The sequence below is a fragment of the Macaca thibetana genome, chromosome 11, assembly GCF_024542745.1.
Source record: "Macaca thibetana thibetana isolate TM-01 chromosome 11, ASM2454274v1, whole genome shotgun sequence".
In the NCBI taxonomy this organism is placed as follows: domain Eukaryota; kingdom Metazoa; phylum Chordata; class Mammalia; order Primates; family Cercopithecidae; genus Macaca; species Macaca thibetana.
In genome coordinates this window covers 8005043-8024827 of record NC_065588.1, presented here as the reverse complement: position 1 = coordinate 8024827, position 19785 = coordinate 8005043, and the positions used below count along the sequence as shown (strand labels likewise).

Genomic DNA, 19785 nt, shown 5'->3' with positions numbered 1-19785 from the left:
CTACTCGGGAGGCTGAGGCCGGACAATCGCTTGGACCTGGGAGGTGGAGGTTGCAGTGAGTGGAGATTGAGCCACTGCACTCCAGCCAGAGCAACCAGAGCAGAACTCCTTCTAGAAAGAAGAAAAGAAAGACAGACAGAAAGAAAAGAAAGACAGAAAGAAAAGACAGAAAGAAAGAAAGAAAGAAAAAGAAAGAAAGAAAGAAAGAAAGAAAGAAAGAAAGAAAGAAAGAAAGAAAGAAAAAGAAAGAAAAAAGAAAGAAAGAAAGAAAGAAAGAAAGAAAGAAAGAAAGAAAGAAAGAAAGAAAGAAAGAAGAAAGAAAGGCAGGCAGGAAGGAAGGAAGGAAGGAAAGAAGGAAGGAAGAAAGAAAGGAAGGAAAGGAAGGGAGAAAGAAAAAAGAGAGAGAAGAAAGGAAAGAAAGAGAGGGAAGGAAGGAAGGAAAACAAGAAAGAAAGAGAGAAAGAAAGAAAGAAAGAAAAAAAGAAAGAAAAGAAAAGAAAAGAAAAAAGAGCCTGGAAGGACACTGGCAACTTCAGACTGAGCTGACTTTACCAGTCTGTATGTGTTTACAACTAGAATAGGCAATGATTGTTTAAAGAGCTAGCATTTGGCAGGTAGCCCTTGTATTCCATGCAAATATCAGCTTCCTGCTATTGAATGTGGGTTGCGGGAAGAGAGTATTCCTATGCCTTCTAGTGGATCGTGGATAAAATATGGATATGAAGAGCACCCTTGTGCTTCATCCCCTGAGGGTTTTCCATTAGTCTTTGATCAATGAGATTAAATAATTTTGTAACAAAGCATTTTGCAAAACTTACTATTGTGAGCATCAAAATGCTCAAAATTAGTAGAGATGGGGTTTCACCATCTTGGCCAGGCTGGTCTCCAACTCCTGATCCACCTGATCCAAGTTGGTTCTTGGCCTTTTCTCCTTCCTAGCACACCAGGATATTTGTATTTGAAGTGGCAGTGCTTCTTGTGAGGGGTTAGAGGCTGTTTTATCAGAACGTACAAGGAGCCAGATGTGGTGGCTGCTACTCAGAGGTTGAGGTGGGAATATCACTTATGTCCAGGAGTCAAGCCTGGGCAATATAGCATGACCCTGTCTTAAAAACAAAACAAAACAAAAAAAACTTGGAAGGAAATACACAGTAGTTAGAAAAAGCCTCCTAGGTGATTGGTGATTTTGATGAATCCCAGTCTCAAATTCCTCATTTGGAAATGATAATGTAGGCCACACGTGTTACTGGAGAAAAATGTGCTCCCGAGACCTTCCAGAGCAGCAGAGCTGGGACTCGGCAGGTGAGGCAGCTACGTGCAAGTGTAGCCCTGAGAATGAGCACCTCTTTAAAGAATGTACCTTGCATTAATTCTGTGCCTATTACAAAAAAAAGAAAGAAAGAAAAAAAAAAGAAAAAAAAAGATTGTGCCTGAGGCAACTCCCTACCTGCCTCAAGACAGTCCTGGCCCTGCAAAACAGGATTAGAAAAAAAATCACCTGTGGGAAATTACAGATGATCCATGAGCACTCTGAGAGACAGACTCCTCCCACTTCAGAGTATGGTGTGTGCTTGCTTGCTTGCTCTTTCTTTTCCTCCCTCCCTCCCTCCTTCCTTTCTTTCTCTTTCTTTTCTCTTTTCTTTTCTTTTTTTTTTTTTTTTCTTTTCTTTTCTTTTTTTCTTTTCTTTTCTTTCTCGCTCTGTCACCCAGGCTGGAGTGCAGTGGTGCAATCTCAGCTCACTGCAACCTCTGCCTCCCTGGTTCAAGTGATTCTCCTGCCTCAGCCTCCCCATTAGCTGGGACTACAGGCACGTGCTACCACGCCCGGCTAATTTTTTGTATTTTTAGTAGAGGCAGTGTTTTACCGTGTTAGCCAAGATGGTCTCTATCTCCTGACTTTGTGATCTGCCTGCCTTGGCCTCCCAAAGTGCTGGGATTACAGGTGTGAGCCACCACACCTGGCTCTTTCTTTTTTTTTGAGAGGTAGTCTTGCTCTGTCACCCAGGCTAGAGAGCAGTAGCGCAATCTCAGCTCATAGCAACCTCTGCCTCCCGGGTTCAAGTGATTCTCCTGCCTCAACCTCTCAAGTAGCTGGAATTACAGGCAGCCGACACAACTCACAGCTAATTTTGTGTTTTTAGTAGAGATGGGGTTTCACCATGTTGGCCAGTCTGGTCTTGAACTCCTGGCCTCAAGTGATCCACCCACCTCAGCCTCCAAAGTGCTGGGATTACAGGCATGAGCCACCACGCCCGGCCTGTACATTAATTATTGTTGGACTAAGGTGGCTCCCAATTTAGTCAATGAGCAGATTTTGCTCCACATATAATCATCACCTAAAGCTGGCTGCACCAGAATTATGGGGGATGGGATTCCTGAGTCGGCTGAATGGAAAGTCTGTGTATAAGAGGGCTGGAAATTGTCTGTAAAAAAATAAATCTGGGCTGGGGGCGGTGGCTCATGCCTGTAATCCCAGCATTTGGGTGGCCGAGGTGGGCAGATCACCTGAGGTCAGGAGTTAGAGACCAGCCTGGCCAACATGGCAAAAGCCCATCTCTACTAAAAATATAAAAATTAGCCGGGCGTGGTGGTATGCACCACCTAAAAATCAATCAGTCAATCCATCTGATGCATAGCAGGCTTGAAAATCACTTTTCCAGCCTACTTTTGTGCAAACGATGGTTTTTTTTTTTTTTGTTATTGTTGTTGTTTTGAGACGGAGTCTCACTCTGTCACCCAGGCTGGAGTGTAGTGGCGCGATCTCGGCTCACTGCAACCTCCGCCTCCCGGGTTCAAGTGATTCTCCTGCCTCAGCCTTTTGAGTAGCTGGGATTACAGGCATGCGCCACCTCACCTGGCTAATTTTGTGTTTTTAGTAGAGACGGGGTTTTTCCAGGTTAGTCAGGTCTCTAACTCCTGACCTCAAGTGATCCGCCCGCCTATGCCTCCCAGAGTGCTGGGATTACAGACGTGAGACACCTTGCCTGGCCCAAGAAGTTTTATTGAGATGTGTACATGTACATTAGGTTTTTGATGTGTAGACATTATGATAAAGAGAATTGTCATAACTATTTATAGCTTATTTAAACTGCTCAAGTAATGACTTTTGCACCAACCTAATATCTTTCCCCACAAGCTTGATGTCATCATAAAATATGTTGGGATTTTGTTTTGTTTTGTTTTGAGACAGAGTCTTGCTCCGTTGCCCAGGCTGGAGTTCAGTAGCTCGATCTCGGCTCACTGCAACCTCTGCCTCCCGGGTTCAAGCAATTCTCCTCTCTCAGCCTCCTGAGTGGCTGGGACTACAGGCACTTGCCACCACACCCGGCTAATTTTTGTATTTTTAGTAGAGATGGAGTTTCACCTTGTTGGTCAGGCTGGCCTTGAACTCCTGACATCAGATGATCCGCTTGCCTCTGCCTCTCAATGTGCTGGGATTACAGTTGTGAGCAACTGCACCTGGCCAATTATAATCTTGTTTTAGAAAATATAAATATACATAGTTTGTATCTTACATCTTAGGGATTTAGAGAGTTATTTCTTGAGAAGGTAAATCCCAATGTAGAGGTCCACATTCATCAAAAAGACTAATAAATATTGCTATGGAGGCAAATACTCTGGGTGAAACAAACTGAAGCGAACCTAGGTAACCTAGATAATGTTCCCTTGTTAACTTGTGGTCTGAGTCCAATATTTTAATATTTCTTTCTTTTCTTTTTTTTTTTTTTTTTTTTTTGAGACAGAGTTTCACTCTTATTGCCCAGGCTGGGGTACACTGGTGCGATCTCGGCTCACCGCAACCTCCACCTCCTGGGTTTAATTGATTCTCCTGCCTCAGCCTCCCGAGTAGCTGGGATTACAGGCTTGCACAACCATGCCCTGCTAATGTTGTATTTTTAGTAGAGATGGGGTTTCTCCATGTTGTCAGGGTGCTCTTGAACTCCCAACTTAAGGTGATCTACCCGCCTTGGCCTCCCAAAGTGCTGAGATTAGAGGCGTGAGCCACCGCACATGGCCAATTTCTCACAGCTATGGTAGTTGTAGCAACCTTATTTTTTTTTCTTTTTTTTTCTTTTTTTTTTGATACAGAGTCTCGCTCTATTGCCCAGGCTGGAGTGCAGTGGCACAATCTCAGTTCACTGCAACCTCCACCACCCAGGCTCAAGCGATTCTCCTACGTCAGCCTCCCAAGCAGCTGGGATTACAGGTACCCACCACCACACCCAGCTAATTTTTAAATTTTTATTAGAGACAGGATTTCATCATGTTGGCTAGGCTGGTCTCGAACACCTCAGGTTATCCGCCTGCCTTGGCCTCCCAAAATGCTGGGATTACAGGAATGAAACACTGTGCTCGGCCAGCAAACTTACATTTTAGCACAGTGCCTAGTAAATAACAAACATAGTAATTTATTTAATATATATTAAATTACAATAGTAGCTGGTATTATTTCATAAAACACTTCAAAAGGGCCTAGGCCTAGGAAATACAGCCCAAACTCTGCTTATTCAATGAGCAGGATAAGGTTATTCAATTAGTTCACTATCAAATTGAGACATCAATGTGCCTATCAATGTTTTGAGGGTTTGGGGAAGAGTCAATTAAACAAGCATTTAGCTGGGCGTGATGGCACATGCCTATAATCCCAGCAACTTGGGAGTCTGAGAGGCAGGAAGATCACTTGGGACCAAGAATTTGAGAACAGTGTGGGAAACAGAGTTGCTGTCTCAACTTATAAAAAAGAAATCAGTTAGTAGGAATTACACCTTCATATAAGTTGGTGAAGTGGACATAAGCAAGAGTAAACGGAACAGTGGGAATAAGCATAGTTAGAAGGAACAATGGAAATTAGTAGCTAACATTGAGAACATTTAAAAAGAGAAAGGAGAGTGAGGTGCAGTGGCTCACACGTGTAATCCTAGCGCTTTGGGAGGCAGAGGTGGGCGGATCACGAGGTCAGGAGCTCAAGACCAACCCGACCAACATGGCGAAAGCCTGTCTCTGCTAAAAAAAACACAAAAATTGGCTGGGCACGGTGGTTCACACCTGTAATCCCAGCACTTTGGGAGGCTGAGGTGGGCGGATCACGCGATCAGGAGATCGAGACCATCCTGGCTAACACGGTGAAACCTTGTCTCTACAAAAAATTAGCCGGGCCTGGTGGCACATGCCTGTAGTCCCAGCTACTTGAGAGGCTGAGGCAGGAGAATCGCTTGAACCCTGTAGGTGGAGGTTGCAGTGGCCAAGATCACGCTGCTGCATTCCAGCCTGGGCAACAGAAAGAGACTCCGTCTCAAAATAAAAAAAAGAAATACAAAAATTAGCCAGGTGTGGTGGCAGGAGCCTGTAATCCCAGCTACTCGGGAGGCTGAGGCAGGAGAATCGCTTGAACCCGGGCGATGGAGGTTGCAGTGAGCCAAAATCGTGCCACTGCACTCCAGCCTGGGTGACAGATTGAGAATCTGTCAAAAAAAAAAAAAAAAAGAGAGAAAAGAGATAAGATTTAGAAGATAATTCATTTGCAGAAGGGTTATTAGGATTGAACAAAAACCGTAAGGACTTCTTACCTCCTGGGACCTTTAAGTATTTTTTAAATTTTATTTTATGGAGACAGAGTCTCGTTCTGTCTGGCCTCCCGAGAAGCTGGGACTACAGGTGTGCCCCATCATGCCTGGCTAATATTTGTATTTTTAGTAGAGACGGGGTTCCACCATATTGGCCAGGCTGATCTTGAACTCCTGACCTCAGGCGATCTGCTTGCCTCGGCCTCCCAAAGTGCTGGGATTATAGGCCCGCGCAACCATGCTCAGCCTTAAGTATTTTTTGAGGGTTCTGTGTAACTGGTATGAAGTTTGTATCAAAGTTGCATGTTTTCTTTTCTACTAGGTGTTCTATTACTCAACAGGAATCTTCAAGGATGCAGGTGTTGAAGAGCCCATCTATGCCACCATTGGCGCGGGTGTGGTTAATACTGTCTTCACTGTAGTTTCTGTAAGTTGGATGGTTTGATAATTTTGGGGGGAGAAAAGAATCCTTGCTACAGATGTTCAAAGATGGATTGCACAGTTCCACCATTATTTAGTTACACCTTTTTTGTTGTTTATTTATTTTTATTTTTTTTAATTTTTTATTTTATTTTATTTTTTTTATTTTTTTTTTTTTTTTTTTGGGAGACGTAGTCTCGCTCTGTCGCCCAGGCTGGAGTGCAGTGAGGATCTCAGCTCACTGCAAGCTCCGCCTCCGGGTCGGGCCATTCTCCTGCCTCAGCCTCCTGACTGGGACTACAGGCGCCCGCCACCTCGCCCGGCTAGTTTTTTGTATTTTTTAGTAGAGACGGGGTTTCACCGTGTTAGCCAGGATGGTCTCGATCTTCTGACCTAGTGATCCACCTGTCTCGGCCTCCCAAAGTACTGGGATTACAGGCTTGAGCCACCGCGCCCGGCCAATTTTTTTTAATTTTTTGAGACAGAGTCTTGCTCTGTTGCCCAGGCTAGAGTACAGTGGCACGATCTCAGCTCACTGCAACCTCCACCTCCTGGGTTCAAGTGATTCTCCTGCCTCAGCCTCCCCGAGTAGCTCGGACTACAGGCATGCGCCAACACGCCTAACTCATTTTTGTATTTTTAGTAGAGACGGGGTTTTGCTATGTTGGCCAGGCTGGTCTTGAACTCCTGACCTCTGGTGATCCGCCTGCCTTGGCCTCCCAAAGTGCTGGGATTACAGGTGTGAGCCACCACGCCCAGACTATTGTTTAATTTTCCTTTGGAAAAAAGAGATACATTCAATGCTGAATGTAGTCTTCACTCTTCAAGCAAATATGGGATGGATGGGAAAAGAGGAAGTATAGAAGGGACTATACAGTATGCTTTGAACTTGGAATTGGAGGAGAGGTTTTTGGAAAAACTTTCAAACTGTTTTTCCTGTTTTTACACTGAAACAACAATAATAACAGAAGATTTCTGTGACCCCCAAAATATTTAAGGATTTGTCCCCATCACGTAAGCAATCAGTTCTGCAGTGGACACCATCTAGGTGTCCTGTGATTTAATTCTGACACTACCTGGAGATAGCATCGGATCTCACAGGTTGGTGGCACAGTTCCCAAGACTGCCCCCCACTCCTGATGCCCATCACAAGCTCCAAGTTGTTTACCTGTGCTTCTGACCCATCAGCTATAGATCGGGATTCCCACCACGCCCTCTTTGGGTTGGATTAATTGGCTACAGTGGCTCACAAAACTCAGGAAAAATGTTTCCTGGTTTGATTTAAAGGATATTTTAAAGCACAGAAATAAACAACCAGATGAAGAGATTCACAGGACGAGGTCTGGAGGGACCCCGAGCGTGGGAGCCTCTGTCTCTGTGGAGTTGGGGTGCACTCCTAGCGCGTAGATGATTTGTTGCTGACCTTCCTGTCAGCTTCCACGGGTTCAGATATCTGCAAGTTCCCCACACCCTGCCTTTGGGCCTTTTCTGCAGACTTAATTGGTTCTCTATGATTGAAGCATGGACAACTGTTCTGAAACGTGATTGGACAAAAAGGGAATGATCTGAACCCAGCCAGGCCTGTCTGTTTGGATTATTTTGGCCTCTCTGTAGCGTTTCGGGTGGGGCAGGACCCACTCTGAAATGAGGGTTTTATGACCCGCAGTCAGATTAGCGTCCTGCCAAGTGGGAGGGCAGGAGAAAGTCAGAGAAGAATTCTATTTTCTGAGGCCTGCGGCATCCCAACATTATGACAAAAGACTCTACCAACGGCTAGGGGGATTTTGAGCCAGGACCTGTGAATGGAACACAATATGTATGTATATAAAATCATAAATCACAGGAGGTGTATCCATAACAAGTGTCCTGCTGTTGGTAAGGCAGATTCCAAGTAGCTCAGACACTGTTTTCATGGAAAGGAAAACTGAAGTTTCATGTCATATTCTTCTTCTAGCTATTTCTGGTGGAAAGGGCAGGAAGAAGGACTCTGCATATGATAGGCCTTGGAGGGATGGCTGTTTGTTCCCTGCTCATGACTGTTTCTTTGTTATTAAAGGTGAGTGCTCTTTGAGTGAAGAAAAGCGAGGGAGGGGGAAAGGAGGAGAGGTTACAGTTGACTTCTGTGACACAAGGGGTGGGTTGTTAAGGTTGCAGTTTGTCAACAAAGTCAGAGGAGAGAAGCAGGACGCCCAGAGTTTTTAAGAAACGTGGGTCTTCAGAGAACTAGAGATAAACTGTTAGAATCCTTACATTTATAGAACATTGTTAGAGTCTATAAAATAAATTATCTAATTTAATTCTTTGTTTGTTTGTTTGAGACAGAGTTTTGCTCTTGTTGACCAGGCTGGAGTGCAGTGGTGCAATCTCGGCTCACCGCAACCTCTGCCTCCTGGGTTCAAGTGATTCTCCTGTGTCAGCCTCCCCAGTAGCTAGGATTACTGGCATGCGCCACCACGCCCAGCTAATTTTGTATTTTTAGTAGAGACGGGGTTTCTCCATGTTGGTCAGACTGGTCTCGAGCTCCCGACCTCAGATGATCCACCTGCCTCGGTCTCCCAAATTGCTGGGATTACAGGCATGAGCCACCATGCCTGGCCTAATTTAATTCTTAAAATAATATCAAGGTAATCACACTTTATAGATGATGACAGGGTCTCAGTACAAAGTGATATATATGAGATCACATAGATGGGATTCAAAAATTCAAGCCGGGCTGGGCGCAGTGCTTCATTCCTGTCATCTTAACACTTTGGGAGGCCAAGGTGAGAGGATTGCTTGAGCCCAGAAGTTCAAGACCAGCCTAGGCAACATGACAAGAAACTGTCTCTAAAAAAAAAAAGTACATTTTTTGTTTGTTTGTTTCTTGAGACAGGGTCTTGCTCTGTCACCCAGGCTGGAGTGCAATGTCGCCATCTCAGCTTGCTGCAATCTCTGCCTCCCAGGCTTAATTGATTCTCCTGCCTCAGTCTCCCTGGTAGCTGGGATTACAGGCACGCGCCACCACACCCAGCTAATTTTTGTGTTTTTTAGTAGAGACAGGGTTTCACCATGTTGGCCAGGCTGGTCTCCAACTCCTGACCTCAAATAATCCCTCACTTCACCCTCCCAAAGTGCTGGGACTATAGGCGTGAGCCACAGTGCCCAGCCAAAAGAAAAACAAAAAATTGTGTTTTAATTAGCCACGTGTGGTGGCACATGCCTGAAGTCCCAGCTATTTGAGAGGCTGAGGTGGAAGGATTGCTTAAGCCCAGGAGATCAATGATGCAATGAGCTGTTATAGCACCACTGCACTCTAGCCTGGGCAACAGAGTAAGACCCTGTCTCAAAAAATAAAAACAGAAATAAATCCAAGCCTATTGATTCCACAGCCACTCATTGTATTGTACGTCAGAGACTAGAGGAGCTTGCCATTCGTTGCCTCTGGGAACCTAGATTCTGGGTTACACTGTCTTTAAATTTAATTTTCTCTGTTCCTTCCTCTTACAGGATACCTATAATGGGATGAGCTTTGTCTGTATTGGGGCTATCTTGGTCTTTGTGGCCTTTTTTGAAATTGGACCAGGCCCCATTCCCTGGTTTATTGTGGCCGAACTCTTCAGCCAGGGCCCCCGCCCAGCTGCGATGGCAGTGGCCGGCTGCTCCAACTGGACCTCCAACTTCCTAGTCGGATTGCTCTTCCCCTCTGCTGCTGTAAGTAAACTCAACTTATCTATGTATCTATCTATCTATCTATCTATCTATCTATCTATCTATCTATATTTTTTTGAAACTGAGTCTCGCCCTGGTGTGCAGTTGCCCAATCTCAGCTCGCTGCAAACTCCACCTCCCGGGATCAAGCAATTCTCCTGCCCAAGCCTCCTGAGTAGCTGGGACTACAGGCGTGCGCCACCACCCCCAGCTAATTTTTGTATGCTTAGTAGAGAGGGGGTTTCCCCATGTTGGCCAGGATGGTCACCAGCTCTTGACCTGGTGATCTGCTCTCCTTGGCCTCCCAAAGTGCTGGGATTACAGGTGTGAGCCACCGCGCCTGTCCCACTCACCTTGTCTTAAAACCAGCCTACTTAGGCTGACATATTGAAGATACACATTAATACAGTAGTCAGGCTGGGGGAGGTGGCTCACTCCTGTAATCCCAGCACTTTGGGCGGCTGAGGCAGGCGGATCGCCTGAGATCGGGAGATAGAAACCACCCTGACCAACATGGAGAAACCCCGTCTCTACTAAAAATACAAAATTAGCCGGGCGTGGTGGTGCATGCCTATAATCCCAGCTACTCGGGAGGCTGAGGCAGGAGAATCGCTTGAGCCCAGGAGGCGGAGGTTGCGGTGAGCCGAGATCGGGCCATTGCACTCCAGCCTCGGCAACAAGAGTGAAACTCCGTCTCAAAAACTATATAATGATAATAATAATACAATAGTCCTTCCTCATCTGCAGTTTCAGTTACCTGAGTGTAAAAGTATTAAATGGAAAATTCCACAAATAAACAATCCATAAGTTTTTTTTTTTTTTTTTTTTTTTTTTTTTTGAGACGGAGTCTCGCTCTGTCGCCCAGGCTGGAGTGCAGTGGCCGGATCTCAGCTCAATGCAAGCTCCGCCCCCCGGGTTTACACCATTCTCCTGCCTCAGCCTCCCGAGTAGCTGGGACTACAGGCGCCCGCCACCTCGCCCGGCTAGTTTTTTGTATTTTTAGTAGAGACAGGGTTTCACCATGTTAGCCAGGATGGTCTCGATCTCCTGACCTTGTGATCCGCCCCTCTCGGCCTCCCAAAGTGCTGGGATTACAGGCTTGAGCCACCGCACCCGGCCTCAATCCATAAGCTTTAAATTGCACCCGGGCGCAGTAGCTCAAGCAGGTAATCCCAGGACTTTGGGAGGCAGAGGCGGGAGGATCACTTGGGGTCAAGAGTTCGAGATTGGCCGGGCGCGGTGGCTCACGCTTGTAATCCCAGCACTTTGGGAGGCCGAGGCGGGCAGATCACGAGGTGGGGAGATCGAGACCATGGTGAAACCCCGTCTCTACTAAAAATACAAAAAATTAGCCAGGCGCAGTGGCGGGCGCCTGTAGTCCCAGCTACTCAGGAGGCTGAGGCAGGAGAATGGCGTGAACCCAGGAGGCGGAGCTTGCAGTGAGCCGAGGTCGAGATCGCGCCACTGCACTCCAGCCTGGGCTATAGAGCCAGACTCTGTCTCCAAAAAAAAAAAAAAGAGTTCGAGATTAGCCTGACCATCATGGTGAAACCCCATCTCTACTAAAAATACAAAAATTAGCCAGGTGTGGTGGCACAAACCTGTAGTCCTAGCTACTCGGGAGGCTGAGGCAGGAGAATCACTTGAACCCAGGAGGTGAAGTTTGTGGTGAGCCAAGATCTTGCCATGACACTCCAGTCTGGGTGACAGAGCTAGACTCCATCTCAAAAACAAAACAAAACAAAAAAATTTACGAATAGAGACGGGGGCCTGCTATGTTGCCCAGGCTGGTCTCAACCTCCTGGGTTCAAGTGATCCTCCCACCTCAGCCTCCCAAAGCTCTGGGATTACAGGCATGCACCACTGTGCCCAGCCTAAGAATGTATTTTTTGTCCATAAAATTGTGAAGAAGAAAAAAGAGGATGGGTGAGGTGGCTCACGCCTGTAATTCCAGCACTTTGGGAGGCTGAGGTGGGCGGATCACGAGGTCAGAAGTTCGAGACCGGCCTGGCCAATATCGTGAAACCCTGTCTCTATTAACAATTAAAAAAATTAGCTGGGTGTGATGGCAGGAGGCGCCTGTAATCTCAGGTACTTGAGAGGCTGAGGCAGGATAATTGCTTGAACACGGGAGGCAGAGGTTGCAGTGAGCCGAGATGGCACCATTGCACTCCAACCTGGCAACAAGAGTGAAACTCCATCTCAAAAAAAAAAAAAAAAAAAAGGTGGCCAGGCACAGTGGCTCACACCTGTAATCCCAGCATTTTGGGAGACCAAGTCGAGAGGATCACCTGAGGTCGGGAGTGTGAGACCAGCCTGACCAACATGGAGAAACCCCGTCTCTACTAAAAATACAAAATTAGCCAGGCGTGGTGGCACATGCCTGTAATCCCAGATATTCGGGAGGCTGAGGCAGGAGAATCACTTGAACCCAGGAGGCGGAGGATGCGGTGAATGGAACTCATGACATTGCATGCCAGCCTGGGCAACAAGAGCAAAACTCCATCTCAAAAAAAAAAAAACCTGTGGGTAACTGGGGACTACTGTAATTACTGATGCCATGAAAGATTGGACATCAAGGGCTGTAAACCAGATTTTCAATAACACATAGGAAAAAAAATGACAGCAGGAAAAATTGAAATGGGATGGCAAAACTGGGAACTTTATTCATTTTGTTATTATGTGAGATGGAGTCTTGCTCTGCTGCCCACGGTGGAATGCAGTGGCTCACTCTCGACTCGCTGCAACCTCCGCCTCCTGGGATCAAGTGGTTCTCTTGCCTCAGCCTTCTGAGTAACTGAGATTATAGGTGCATGCCACTACTCCCAGCAATTTTTTTTTTTTTTTTTTTTTTTTTTTTGTCTTTTTAGTAGAGACAGGGTTTTGTCACGTTGGCCAGGCTGGTCTCAAACTCCTGGCCTCAAGTGATCCACCCGCCTCGGCCTCTAAAAGTGCTGCGATTACAGGCATGAGCCACTACACCCAGCTCAGAAACACAGATTTTAAAAATAATACTCAAGGCCGGGTGCAGCTCACTACAGGCGTAAGCCACTGTGCCCAGCCTCTGTTTTTATTAAATATGGAAGGGTTATAGCTTGAAGCATATTAGAAATATGAACGTGAAGGAAATTGAGTTTGTCAATGACCAGATTTTTATAGAAACCTTCCTTTCTTCTGTCCTCTCACTAGCACTATTTAGGAGCCTACGTTTTCATTATCTTCACCGGCTTCCTCATTACCTTCTTGATCTTTACCTTCTTCAAAGTCCCTGAGACCCGTGGCAGGACTTTTGAGGATATCACACGGGCCTTTGAAGGGCAGGCGCAAGGTGCAAATAGATCTGGGAAGGACGCCGTCATGGAGATGAACAGCATCCAGCCTCCTAAGGAGACCACCACCAATGTCTAAGTCATGCCCCCTTCCACCTCCCTCCCAGCATGGGAAAAGCCATCTCTCCCTGAACAAGGAGAGACCTCATGGATGAACCCAGGATTGCTTCTGAATGCTGCCACTTGATTCCTTTCTCGTCCCACGCACTCCATGAGCACCCCAAGGCTGGGGTTTGTTGGATTTTCAATGGCTTTCTAAAGATTTTATTTCCTGGACATTCTCTTCTGCTTAGGAGAGACCGAGTGAACCTACCTTCATTTCAGGAGGGATTGGCCACTTGGCATATGACAACTTTGCCAGCTTTTCCTCCCTTGGGTTCTAATATTGCCGCATTAGGGGATACAGGAGAAGAAAAGTAAGGTGCAGTTCCCCCAAGCTCAGACTAACCAGGAAGCAGATGCACATATGAGTGTGGAAGGCAGAGGGGGTTTATGTAAGAGCACCTTCCTCCCTTCCACACAGCTCTACACGGCAAATTAACTTGAGTCTTATTTATTTCATCCTCTGGTTTAATTACATAAATATTTATTTTTTAAGTGTAATTTTGCCAAATAATAAAAACAGAAGGAAATTAAGATTAGAGGGAGGTGTTTAAAGAGAGGTTATAGAGTAGAAGATTTGATGCTGGAGAGGTTCAGGTGCAATAAGTAGAATTTAGGGAGAAATGTAGTTCATTATTGGAGGGTAAATGATGTGGTGCCTGAGGTCTGCATGTTACCGCTACCAGTTTCTGTCTTTCAGATGGAAACTCTTTAATTTCTCAGAAAAGTTGTATGCCTATTTAATAAAGCTACTGATTTCCTTTGGAAATTTAAGGTAATAGTTTACATGTAGTAGTACTTGAAATCTAGGATTATTAACTAATATGGGCATTGTAGTTAATGGCAGTTGATGGGTTCTAATTTTGGACAGAGTTGAGGGAAGGGAAAGTGATTTCTAGAAAGCCTGTTCCCCTCACTGGACGAAATAACTCCTTCTTCTTGTAGTAGTCTCATGACTTTTGAAGTAATCCTGCCACCTATCTTGTGGGAGAGCCATCCAAATGAGAAACCTAAAATAATTGGTTCTTGGCAGAGATTCATTATTTCTCTACTTTGTTCTTTAGGAGATTTTAGGTGTTGATTTTCTGTTTTATTTTAACTCATACCTTTAAAGGAATTCCCCAAAGAATGTTTACAGCAAACTTGGAATTTGTAACTTTAGCTCTGGGAGAGGATTTTTTTCTGAGCGATTATTATCTACAGTGTGTTGTGGCTTTAGGGTCACGGCACGCTTGCATATGTCTGTTACCATGTCACTGTGGTCCGATGCCGAGTGCCCTTAGGGGACTTGAATCTTTCCAATAAACCACGTTTGAGATAGCATGAGTCAATGTGCAGTGTAGCCACACTTGAGAGGATGAATGTATGTGCACTGTCACTTTGCTCTGGGTGCAAGTACGTTATTGGTGACTTATTTTCTCTGTGTTTGTTCCTACAGCCCCATTTTCATATGTTGCTCAATCTCCCTTTCCCTTCTTGGTGTTTACACATCTCAGAACCTTTAGCCAAACCCTTGCCAATGACAGTATTTTGGTTCTCAGTTCTCACTGTTGCCTCTGCTCATGGAGCTTTTGAATAAAAATGCACCTAGCTATGGAGTGGGGTTTAGCTGGAAAGGTGACCTTCCAACTTCACGTCAACTTCTGGCTCTTCAAACAGGTTGGCAGTAAGGCAGGGAAGTTGTTTTCCTATTCCTCACTGAGAAGACTGTGAATATTTCCAGATGGATTTTCCATTATTAATGTTAGTTTGATTCTTTGTTTTAAAATAAAAATTCTGAGTGTACATGACATCACGGACACATTATTATTATTTGCCGTTCCTATGACAACAAAATCTGCTTTAAATCCTGAGTTGACTACTCAGTACCTGTTGTGACCTTGAGACTTGTATGAGACCCTCATACTCATATGAGACTCTGTTCTTAGAGTCTCATACATATAAGAGAATAGCAATATTTGGCTGGGCCCGGTGGCTCACGCCTGTAATCCCAGCACTTTGGGAGGCCGAGGCAGGTGGATCACCTGAGGTTAGGAGTTTGGGACCAGCCTGGCCAATATGGTGAAACCCTGTCTCTACTAAAAATACAAAAAAATTAGCCAGACGTGGTGGCAGGCGCCTGTAATTCCCAGGTACTCGGGAGGCTGAGGCAAGAGAATTGCTTGAACCCAGGAGGTGGAGGTTGCAGTGAGCCGAGATTGTGCCATTAGACTCCAGCCTGGGGGATGAAAGTGAGACTTTGTCTCAAAAAAAAAAAAAAAAAAAAAAAAAAGAGAATAGCAATATGTGTTTACTATGCAGATTAAGTGAAAAAGCCTTTGTGCCTTGCTTTTCATACTTGATGAATTACGTTGCTTTCTTTCCCCAGTGAGAACTAGTTTTGTTTTGTTTTTTCTGTTTTTCTCTTGTGTTCCTTTCCGCTTCCTTCCTCCTCCAGTCTTTGCTCTCTACAATTCATCCCACACTGCTGTCAGGGCATCCTTGTGACATACAATAGTTCCTGCTGTCCCCAGGGGACTGGTTCCTAGACGCCTTCTTACATATCAAAATTCAGGGATACTCAAGTCCCTTACATAAAATGCACATAGTCTGGGCGCGGTGGCTTATGCCTGTAATCCCAGCACTTTGTGAGGCCAAGGCAGGCGGATCACGAGGTCAAAAGATCCAGAACATCTTGGCCAACATGGTGAAACCCCGTCTCTACTAAAATTACAAAACTTAGCTGGGCGTGGTGGCACTCCAACCTGGCGACAGAGCAAGACTCGATCTCAAAAAAAAAAAAAGAGAAAAGCATGTAATTATTATTGTGATGATTTAAATGCAAATAATCTATGCACATCATCTCATGCACTTTAAATCATCTCTAGATTACTTTTAATATCTAATACAATGTAAATAATTGTTAAACTGTATTGTTTTTTATTGTTGTATTGTCTTTCTTTCCAAATATTTTCCATCTGTAGTTCTTTGCATCTGCAGATACAGAAGGCGGACTGTATATCACTATCCTACTTAAAATCCTTTGGCCTGGCACGGTGGCTCACGCCTGTAATCCCAGCACTTTGGGAGGCCGAGGCGGGCGGATCACGAGGTCAGGAGATTGAGACCATCCTGGCTAACACAGTGAAACCCCGTCTCTACTAAAAATACAAAAACAGTTACCCAGGCGTGGCGGCAGGCGCCTGTAGTCCCAGCTACTAGGGAGGCTGAGGCAGGAGAGTGGCTTGAACCCGGGAGGCGGAGCTTGCAGTGAGCCGAGATCGGGCCACTGCACTCCAGCCTGGGCGACAGAGCGAGACTCCGTCTCAAAAATAAATAAATAAATAAATAATCCTTCCATAGCTTCCAGTTAACTACAGAAGAAAACTTAACCCCCCTAGTGGATCATGTAACCCCTCTAAGACAAGATCCCTGCTACCTCTTCAGTTTGACTTACCATTTATTTCTTAGCTCCTATTTATATAAAACATCTTCCCCATTACCACATTCATTCACACCTCCATGCCTTCATTTATAAGTTCTGACATTCCACATAGTGAAAATATTTGAGGAGCCACCTTTTCTATTTCTATTTACCCCAGTCATGTGCTCCATAAAGCCCTTCGTATTCCCAAAATGTTCCTTACACCGTGAAATTGTGCATATTAGAAAGAATGAAAAGATGAAATACCCTGACTGTCCCAAAAGTGTCTGGTGAGTACACAATTATTAATTTGTTTTGAGGCAAGGTCTCATTCTATCACCAAGGCTGGAGTGCAGTGGCATAATCACAGCTCACTGGCAACCTTGACCCCCTGGGCTCAAGGGGTCCTTCTACCTCAGCTTCCCCAGTAGCTAGGACTGTAGGGGAGTGCCACCATACCCATCACCAGCTAATTTAATTTTTGGTAGAGATGAGGTCTTGCTATGCTGCACAGGCTGGTCTCCAACCACCTGAGCTCAAATGATCCTCCCACCTTGGCATCCCAAAGTGCTGGGATTACAGGCGTGAGCCACTGCACCCCACCTCTCCACAATTGTCATAGCTCCCTCTTTTCCACCTTTGCTTTCTTATGATTTATTCTCTGTATCACCAATTTTTTTTTTTTTTTTTTTTGAGATGATGTCTCGCTGTGTCGCCTAGGCTGGAGTGCAGTGGCATGATCTCGGCTCACTGCAACCTCCACCTCCCGGGTTCCAGTGATCTCCTGCCTCAGCCTCCCAAGTAGCTGGGATTACAGGCACACACCAACACACGCGCCTAATTTTTTTTTTTTTTTTTTTTTTTTTTTTTTTTTGAGACAGAGTTTCGCTCTTGTTGCCCAGGCTAGAGTGCAATGGTGCGATCTCGGCTCACTGCAACCTCTGCCTCCTGGGTTCAAGTGATTCTTCTGCCTCAGCCTCCTGAGTAGCTGGGATTACAGGCATGCACCACCAGGTCTGGCTAATTTTTTTGTATTTTTAATAGAGACGGGGTTTCTCCATGTTAGTCAGGCTGGTCGCGAACTCCTAACCTCAGGTGATCCACCCGCCTCAGCCTCCCAAAGTGCTGGGATTACAAGTGTGAGCCACCATGCCCGGCCACGTCCATCTAATTTGTGTGTTTTTAGTAGAGACAGGGTTTCGCCATGTTGGCCAGGCTGGTCTGGAACTCCTTACCTCAAGTGATCCGCCCACCTCAGCCTCCCAAATTGCTGGGATTTCAGGTGTGAGCCACCATGCCCAGCCCAGAGTGATCTTTTAGAATTGAATCATGTCACTCTGCTGCTTAAAGCCTTCCAATTACACCTTACCACTTAAAATAAGATCCAGACTCCTTCACCATGACTAGCAAATCTAGTGACCTTAGGTCCCAGTTTAAATTTCCTCGATTCATTTTCGTTTTCTTTTTTTTTTTTTCTTTCTGAAACAGAGTTTCCCTCTTGTTCACTAGGCTGGAGTGCAATGGCATGATCTCAGCTCAGTGCAACCTCTGCCTCCTGAGTTCAAGTGACTCTCTTGCCTTAGCCTCCTGAGTAACTGGGATTACAGGCGCATGCCACCACGCCCAGCTAATTTTTGTATTTTTAATAGAGACGGGGTTTCGCCATGTTGGCCAGGCTGGTCTCCAACTCCTGACCTCAGGTGATCCTCCCGCCTTGGCCTCCCAAAATGCTGGGATTACAGGGGTGAACCACCGCACCCAGCCTGCCTTGATTCATTTTCAAAACTTCCCTGTTACAGTTACCCTACCTAAAAGGTTTGCCTTTTCAATTTCACCTCTTATTGTCCTCCTTGCATACTGAAGTCAAGCCCCATTTGTCTTTCCAGTCATCATATACATCATATTCATTATCACTTAGGTTATTTTTGCACTTGTCCCCTGGTGCTTGGAATATTCTGCCTCCGTTTTTCATGACTGAATCTATCATATGAATTAGGTCTTAGTTAACAACTTCTGTAGAATATAAGTGTCATAAGAAGCATACTTTGTTGTCTTATTCATGCCTAGAACACTATCTAACATTTAATTGACTTTTTTGTGTGGTTTTTGTTGTTGTGTTTTTGGTTTTTGGGTTTTTTTGAGACAGAGCTCATTGTGTCGCCCAGGATGGAGTGCAGTGGGGCGATCTCAGCTCACTGCAACCTCTGCCTCCCGGATTCAAGAAATTCTCCTGCCTTAGTCTCTGGAGTAGCTGAGACTACAGGTGCAGGTCACCATGCCCGGGTAATTTTTGTATTTTTAGTATAGAGGAGGTTTCACCATATTGGCCAGACTGGTCTCAAACTCCTGACCTCAGGTGATCCACCTATCTCAGCCTCCGGAAGTGCTGGGATTACAGGTGTGAGCCCTAATTGATGTTTATTACGTGTATCAGTCTGGGTCCTATCAGAAGACAAAAATCACACTTTTTTTGTTGTTGTTGTTTTGTTTTTACAGGGAAAGGTTAATATAAAGAGTACCAAACTACAATAAAAGTAACTGTAAGATGTAAGATAAAATGCAGTTTCCTAGAGCTGAGGGAGATTATCCAAGAAAGGACATACTTGGAAGGAAGGCCACTGCCATCTCCTCAAAACTGAGGTGCACGCCCTACTGGAGAATGTAGAGTTGCAGTCCACGGGAGAGCAGAGAAGTGTGGTGGTTTGCCTGGGTCAGTGCTGGTGTTCGGGCCCTGGGCAAGCAGGGAACACACAGCTGGTGACCAGACATGCAGATGTGCAGAGGGAGTCGCACCAGAGGGGTAGGAGGCCTGGAGTGTGGCATCCCTGTGGAAAGTGACCACCAGGCCAGGGCATGGCTGGGGCAGGTCACCACCAAATTTCCTCTCATCTGTACTGCTGACCTATGGTGCAGCCACTGGAACCAGCAAGAGAATCCCCCTTCATCCTGGAGTATCCTTCCAGCACCATCTACTGAGAAAGCATTGTTCTTAGTACTCTAAAAAGGAAATGCTTAAAGGAATTCCATCCATTTAAAAGCAGGTATTGAGGGATGAATTCGGAGCTGACAGACAGTAAATTGATAACTAGCACAATAAGTGTCAGATGGCTGCGTAGATAATAGTGAGATTTGGTTGAGGGGATTTCCCCCTTCCACACCTCCCAAAGCCACCTGGGCTTTTAGAGAAAATTCAAGGTAAAACTTGTCCCCAACCCTGAAGCCCCCCTTCCTTCTTTTTGGAATCAAGTGTTTGTTGCAGAAATTTGGCCAAGGTTCCAAG

General features: G+C 45.5%; 1 protein-coding gene across 5 annotated transcripts in view; it reads left to right on the top strand.

Moving 5' to 3' along the window:
• Positions 1 to 14892, top strand: part of LOC126931374 (solute carrier family 2, facilitated glucose transporter member 3-like) — a 60376-nt gene extending 45484 nt beyond the window's left edge. For all 5 annotated transcript variants that reach the window (XM_050749544.1, XM_050749546.1, XM_050749543.1 and 2 more), the window contains 4 exons: positions 5887 to 5991; positions 7939 to 8040; positions 9471 to 9674; positions 12861 to 14892. In XM_050749544.1, coding sequence (XP_050605501.1) covers positions 5887 to 5991; positions 7939 to 8040; positions 9471 to 9674; positions 12861 to 13079 — 630 coding nt within the window. In that variant the 3' untranslated portion in view covers positions 13080 to 14892. The remainder of the gene's footprint in view (positions 1 to 5886; positions 5992 to 7938; positions 8041 to 9470; positions 9675 to 12860) is intronic.
• Positions 14893 to 19785: the final 4893 nt, after the last annotated feature.